This window comes from Dendrobium catenatum, unplaced genomic scaffold, assembly GCF_001605985.2.
Source record: "Dendrobium catenatum unplaced genomic scaffold, ASM160598v2 fragScaff_scaffold_665, whole genome shotgun sequence".
In the NCBI taxonomy this organism is placed as follows: domain Eukaryota; kingdom Viridiplantae; phylum Streptophyta; class Magnoliopsida; order Asparagales; family Orchidaceae; genus Dendrobium; species Dendrobium catenatum.
The window spans coordinates 555,351-563,376 of NW_021319127.1; the positions used below are offsets into that span (position 1 = coordinate 555,351).

Sequence of the window (8,026 nt, forward strand, 5' to 3'; positions counted from 1 at the left end):
TAGATGACATTCATAGAACTACCTTTGTTTTTAATTAACATATATATTTTCACATTATATGTCATATACATACTAAAAATATTCTTCCTTCACCCATCATCTATCTATTTTTTGTTGGAGTTAAACATCACTTCATTTTGATTTAAGGGTCATCTATAAATTCAATCTCCTCATTAGAAAGAGGTGCATAATCATAAATCCTTTTTAAGGTCATCATTTATAGGACTTGCAATTTCTTCCAAGAAAATAATTTGAGCTTTACATTAATTTTACATATATATGACCCTTTGTGTTATTTAAAATAAATGATTTTCTTAGTATTTTTAGAACTCCTATTAATAGGATTTTTGGGTAAACAATTTGGATAAATAGGTAGCGTGGGTTTATTAGTGGACCATTGAGATGAAATAGAGCAAGCTAATCCTTTTGATCTTAAAAAGATTTTTTTTTTTCTGCACAAATAAATCATTGGAAGGTTTCCTCTATTTTTTAATGATCAAATAAATATTGATGTTCATCCTAACTCCGATGATAATTAATTGGTCAATTACTAATCAATATCAATAGATCAGTTGATCATAAAAACTAGCTCTTCAAAGGTGCTCAATTATTTAGTTATTGGGATATTGCCTTTACTTAGAGTTAATAATTTCCTAAACTCTTATGGTAAATGGGGTTGTATTAAGTTCTTAACTTATCTCTTATTTTAATTTAAATAAGAGTGTTCCTTCCTAGTCTTCATTCTTTGGCTAAGTTATAGGTCCAATATATCTTAGCATGTCTAGTAAATTTAATTTGAGTATATGAACCCTTTGGTAGTCATCCATTCAATGCTAATAAAAAATTTCTCCATTTAGAGTAACCAATCTATGAACCTATTAGGGTAATGAGTGTCATCATATGTGAGATCTTCAACTTTAATTTTTAGTTTTTTTTCTTGATAGGCCAGTAAGTCATCAACATTCATATGAGGATAGTCACTTCAACCCCATTCCTAGGTTTAGGTTATCTTCTATTATATTAGTCTTCTCATTGGTATATAACAAATCATCGTATAAGGGTCCATTATGATTTTAAGCAAGATGTTGGGCAGTATTTCTATTATTTTGCATAAAGTTTGTGATAGATTGCATTTGGTTGTTAGTTCTTACATCTAGGTTCTATTCTCCTCTAATAGTTATTTGGTCTTAGTATCATTTTTATGAAACCTAAGATCTTAGGAATGAACATTCCTAAGTAAGTTTTTAATATGATCTTAGGACATTGATTTTGTTGCAATGAATTTACATGCCTAAGAAATGCAAATTAAACTTATAGTTTTTCTTTATTCAATCTTAACAAATTAATCTTAAATTTTAATTTTAATTCTTGTAGTCTATATGATGAGCTCAACTAAGAATGCAAAGGCAAAATTTGCTTATGGAGCTAGTCATATAAACCCACTCGCAGCTTTGAGTCATGGTCTTATTTATGATATCCAAGAGATAGACTACATCAAAATGTTATGCGGTGAAGGCAACAATACTAAAAATTTAATACTTGCCACGGGAGATCATAGCAGATGCACTTCTATAAATAATGGAACGGTTTATGATCTTAATTATCCCACCTTTGCATTGCAAGCTCAACAGGGAACGTCCTTTTCAACTTCCTTCCAAAGGACAATCGTTAATGTGGGAGTGTCAAATTCAACTTACAAGGCGATCGTGACCGCTCTTAGTCTCAAGATTAATGTTGAACCGAATTTCTTGTCTTTTGAAGATCTTTTGGAGAAGAAATCACTTTCAGTCAAAATTGAAGTAGATGCTCCAAAGACCACTATTTCAGCTGTTTTGATTTGGAGCGATGGTACTTAAAATGATTATATTTATATCAGCTAAAAAACTAATTCTCATCCACTATGAGTTACTTCCATTAATGATTATATTTATTTTTTCTAAGTTCCTAACAATGATGTAATGCATTCTATGTTGAGAAAATTTATTTTTTAATCAATCTCAGGTTTTTTTTTTTAATTCCATAATTTCTATCATACTTTTACATATTTTATTTCCATTTATTCAAAAACATATGTTAAAAATTGCTATGAATATCCTAGAGATCATGTCGAGTGGCATGGCTTTAAAGTGAAGCAAGAAAATAAATCATTCTTATTGCTCAAGATGGATATGGTAAAGAAGTCCTCAAGGATTTCAGGATAGATCATGACTCTAATTCCTGATTGTAATATTTATGTTGTCCAAAATTGATGAAGGTGGAAAAAAGATCCAACTCATTACAAAATTCTTCTTGGAAGCTTATGATACTTAATTTATAGAAGGCTGGATATTATGTTATGTTGTTGGAATGAAAATATGATAAAAATGGATTCACTAATCAAAATTTTGGAGTGATTCACAAGCCTTTAGCGGTAGATTGATTACAAGAAAATTTTTCAATGTTATTCCAAAACTTGACAAATTTTTCTTCTTCACATATTGCCAATATATCAAATATGATGATGATGGTTGGCCATTAGTTGAGATTAATGGAAATAAATAACTATGAGTCTATAGTTCAATTTTTGTGTATGAACATTGAAGTTTGTTGAGGAAAGTTTAGGGGTTTAGAGGGTTTATGTAGAATAAATGTCAACACTAGTCCATATTTGACTAGTATGGGCTGATTTGAATGATTATGTCAAAAAATATATTTTTAGCTGGTTAAATAGTTGAAAGTAATGGTTGAGAGTTATCTTCAGATGTGAACTTATGATTTTGAGTAGATAACAGATTTTGGTGGATTTTAAGAAATGTCAAGATAGATAGAATAAGATTGGATCTTATGCTTCATTTGGGATGTTTTTTTTAGTGCTTTTTAAAGCAGTTTTTTAGTATAAAAATTAAAAATTTTACACTAGAAAGATATATTAAGAAGCAGCAAGAAAGCCAACTTAAACGAAGACTTAATGTTTCCTAAATTTTCTGAGCGTTATATGATGATGTTCAGAGTGGTCTTGAGATTTTGATTGCAGGTTTCCTTGTCTAGATGGATGCATTTTTCCTTAATTTGTGTATGTAACCTGAAAAGTTGTTGGAGATAGGCTATAAAGTTGGTCGATCCATTTTTCCTTAATTTGTGTGATAAGAGTTCGTCATCTAACTATGAATGGATGAAGTGAAATTTATGTTTCTTAAAATGTTCAAGAGGAAGTTGATGGGAGCTTTTGATACCCTGTAGTTGGAGCTAGGTGGAATTGATGAATTTTCTTCTGAAGGTAAGATTTTAGCAAAAACCGTTGAGTAAAATTGATGCTCAAGTATTGCCATCATAAACCAATCTATCTTTTTAGAGTAAGTTAGGGTAGGCTTTATAATATCTATCATATGAAATGTAGATAATTATCTGCTTAAAATTATAATTTTAATTATTTTTGTAGTTGTAAGTGTTAGTGGATTATTTGAAGCTTATAATGATAAAAGATTTGGGTTAAGAATCTGAAATTCAGATGTTTGATTTTTTTTTGCTTTAGAGAGCGGTGCAGCATGGTGCTCTCAGGTAAATGGAGAAAATGAAATTTTGGGTGAGTGTTATGGCAAGGTAGTGTCATTGTGTTGATGAGAATGTAACCTATGAAAGTTTGTCAGAATTTAGGAGAGTTTGGGTGTTTTGTTGGTAGTGCTGCAGTGTTGGAGGTTGAAGCGCCTAGATGACGTTATTAGGCCAAATTAAAGCTTTTTAAAATAATAAATATTTAAAAACAATAGTGCCAACCCAAACGCTCATCAACTTGCAAAGGAATAAAGGAGAGGAGATGAAGGAAAGAGAAGGAAAAGGATAATATTCAAGGTTCGAAATCCGATTTTCGTCTGTTCAGTCAGTTAGGAGAATTTTCAGGCTGAAGTAGGCAACCCATACCCCGTTCTTGTTTTCAATTACAATGTGTACAATGAAAAACATACTTTTAAAAGAGTTTTTCTTATGTTTTAAAAAGATTATATCATGTAAATTTTAGTATATTACTTTATTTTTCTTTCAAGACTATTTGATTATAAAAATATAACATTTCATTCATCAATTTGTTCTATATTAATTTTTTATTATTCTGAAAGATGGTGGCATTTTTGAACTACAGTCAGTTAATAAAATGTGTTATTTTAGCATTATACACAACCTCTATGAAATTGGTAAAGTTTTGAGCACTTTGTATTGGCAACTGAAATATGGAGGATTTCTATACAAGTTGACATATGATGCCATTTGCTTAGAAAATTCAATTGCGTGCTACATTTTCATAATTATATGTTTTATGATATGGAGTTTTTGAAATGAAAAAGGAAAATGCCCTGAAAAATTTGTGCTTGGGCTCATGGTAGAAATATTGTGTATTGGAATATTTGTTTTTGCTTTGAATTGGCTTTGTATTGGAATTATGTTCTATTTTGATTTTGCTAGCTATGCATTTATCTTGAACAGGTGGGAGGTTGAAAATTTGGGAGTTGTAAGTGGTATCAATATGGATTTTGCATTCATATACCTAAAACTTAAAGCTACACTATTCTTATAATTTTATTTTAATTTCTTTCAATATTTTGCATTGAATTCTGTAATGGGAAATGGGATTGACCAACTGAGTTATATTCTCACTTCGTTATATCATTTCAGGCAAAGATAAGGGTTCTATTGAGTAGGTCTAGTTTGATATGAAGCAGAAGGCCAGGTTTAGCATTTATTTATGATTTAGTATCTCATATTGTATTTATATTATTTGTTGAAAGTATTAAAATATGGACTTTTGTAAATGATTATTTCGAGAAGTGAATATGTGGTTTGTGTACATAGAATATTTTTTTTATAGATTATTTATATTTTGTTGGCTCTAGTGTATATGAATTTATTAATGATGACAAATGTAGAAGTATAGGAATTTAGGTTCAAATTCCTCCTTTAGGTCTTAGGGCATTACATGTAGGGTTGTCAATATTTGACACGACCCAAAAACCCGACTCGAACACGACCCAAAAATTTTGGGTTAGGGTCAACTCGAACCTGAAATAGGTCGAGTTCGAGTTCAACATTTCGATTGGTTTCAAAAATTGGGTCGGGTTCGATTTGTCCCTTTCACCAAAAATTGATCAGTTTTTTATCCGAAAATCCGTTTTTGACCCAAAAACACGAGATTGGCCCATTTTGACCCGTTTTTGACCCAAAAAGTGAATATTGACCCATTTTTGTCTCAAAAACTAGCAATTTTTTGTTGGCACTGGGTCATTCAGGTCGTTTTGGGTTGATCCGGACTTGAAGCAGGTCGGTTTGGGTCCTGAAAACCGACCCATTTGCAAAAAACGAGTCGGGTTTAGGTCGAAATGAATAGTGTCGGGTCAGTTTCAGGTTCAACCCGAACCCGACCCGTGACCCGAATTTGACACCCCTAGTTACAGGCTCTTTTTTGGATTTGATCAAATAGGATTTATGAATATGTCTAATATAATTAATTCAATAGAAAAGTTACAGACTTTTTTCATGGTTTTGAACATATTGTTTTAATGTTGATCCAATATGATATGATTGTGTCCAAAAACAAAGATCCAACAAATTTGCTTGTGAGTTTGGAACTCAATCGGAACAAAATATGACAATCAACCCAATAAATATGGAAATGGTCGAGTTGTTATAGAACTAGTCTATAATTTTCTACTAATGTAATTTTGTGGCCTCTCGTTAGTTCTGATGAATATACTAGCTAGGCATAGCGCTTACCATCACTTTGCTATAATAACTCTTAGGGCCAAAATTTAACTCAACAATCATGGGCGATGTTGGTTCTTTCCATCCATTCCAAATGGCTCGATGCAATTTTTTCTTTTGAATCTTAATAGTTATTATAAGCCTCTCTTAAATGTTAGGGCAATATGAGCATATAAGAGGATATTTTTTTCTCCTTCAAGAGAGAAGAGGCAATATTAGATTTTATTCTACCAAAATAAGAAAAGATTTCTCATATTGGGCAGAATTTCTAGGAAACTCTTAGTTTATTGACTTAACATTTAATCAGGCATTGCCCAAGTCAAGAAGCGTGCACATTTTTGATCTTACAATTCGAACCCAGTAGTCTATGCCTTCTGGTTGCCCAAGATCTAATTTTTAATATATATTTAACTTATTTGATAGCTTATGCCTCACGGATACGGTATTTTCATAAAATATTAGAAATAGTCTTTAGAGTGAGAAATTATTTTATGCGGACACCGGATGGTCTGGAAATTAATCAGAATATGCCACGTCATCCGGTATACAGTGATACCTAGCTAGCACGGGTACTGAGCAAAAAAATGACATAACATGTTCTGATTGGTCGATCTCCAGACATCATGTGGGTCTGCACAAAATAATTTTTCAAAAGGACACACTCACATTTCTATGCCAAAGTCAAAATCTGAAAAAAAAAAAAAAAAAAAATTCTGTAGTTGCTTGTTGGCTATTGCTTTTGGGTTTGTCTTGATCTCGATTCATCTGAACGTTTAAAAAACGTACGGCAAATTGCCTTTTTTGAGATTTTAAAATATAAATGAATAACATTGATCAGTTTTAATATTTTTTCATTTAGGACATTTCTGACCGAGCCATACTTGCCCATTTCCAGCTCTAATGAGCGTAAGTTTAATATAACTCTTATTATATTTTGAATTGAAAAATAGATTTATTTTATTGGAGATGTCTTTAAGAATAAATTCAAATATTTTAAAATTTATTGTGATAAAATTCTAATAAGTCTTATCATAAAGATTTTACGTTGAATTTACGTAAATGCAATATAAAAATCGTAGGAAAATAAAAATAAAAGCATTATTTGTACATACTAAAATTTAAATTCTATAAAAAACATTATCTGACAAAATAGAGACATAAGTGCTTATAGTTAATTATCTGATAATAAATTTCATTGCTTATTCCATTGAAAATTAAAAAAAAATAAAAAATAAAAAACACGTAGAAGTAGACGGATTAAGTATTTTGGCATAATTTTCTTAAGAATATTATATAGATCATTTATAGGGAATTCCTTACAGAATTTACGTCCAAGGAAGAATTCAAAGCTGAAGTTGTTTCTCCTCACTGGCAACTCTTAGTTAATAAATATAATTCCTTGCACAAAAAACGCCTATATAAACCCATCACCCTTCCATAGAATGGCAGTAACAAATTGGGTTTTGCCTCCTTAAACTCAAAATTAATCGCGATTATGGATCGGCAATTATTCCCTTTGCTATCTTCATTTCTTCTCCTAATGCTTGCAACGAAGGCTCTCAGAAGCCATGCGGAGACCACAGAGCTCAACCAAAGAGTATGATTGCAATATTCATTTCACAATATTTATTATTTCTTTTATTTACCACAATTGCATGCAATTTTTTAATGTGAACAATCTATAGCCATACATCGTGTACATGGGAGAAAAGCCAAGCGAATTAGTTGGCCTGCCACCATTAGCTCACTCAGAACTGCTCCAGAAAGCAACTGGATTAAGGTGATCTGCCCAAACAAGTCCTATCTTTTTTCTCGATTTTCTGGTTCCGATTTTTTTTTTAATAAATATCAAGTTAATTATTTTTTTGCTTATATATAAATGCATATTTTCCATTCAAAAATAATGCTGAATGCAGCAACGAGGAAGCGACGAAGCGTCTGATATATAGTTACACCAAGAGTTTTAATGGCTTCGCCGCTATGCTGTCCGATGAAGAAGCAAGGAAGTTATCTGGTAATATAAATATGCACATAAATCAAAAGAAAACTAGCTAGAATTGCAATCATAAATTCAATGCTATTAATGCATAATATTTGGCTTGAAAAATATCAATTTTTCAAATTTGCTGTGTTGTATAAACTCAGGCATGGAAGAATTGGTTTCTGTGTTCCCAAGCAAGCAAAGGCAACTTCACACCACAAGATCATGGAACTTCATGGGTTTTCCATCAAGCGCTCCACGTCGGCCCTTTGAGTCAGATGTTATCGTCGGCATGATCGACACAGGGATCTGGCCTGA

General features: G+C 31.4%; 1 protein-coding gene across 1 annotated transcript in view; it reads left to right on the forward strand.

The window, feature by feature from the left end:
• The first annotated feature begins 7,222 nt into the window (after positions 1-7,222).
• Positions 7,223-8,026, forward strand: part of LOC110111743 (subtilisin-like protease SBT4.4) — a 2,887-nt gene continuing 2,083 nt past the window's right edge. Inside the window, exons 1-4 of the mRNA XM_020843743.2 lie at positions 7,223-7,324; positions 7,413-7,507; positions 7,644-7,741; positions 7,873-7,988. Coding sequence (XP_020699402.2) covers positions 7,223-7,324; positions 7,413-7,507; positions 7,644-7,741; positions 7,873-7,988 — 411 coding nt within the window. The remainder of the gene's footprint in view (positions 7,325-7,412; positions 7,508-7,643; positions 7,742-7,872; positions 7,989-8,026) is intronic.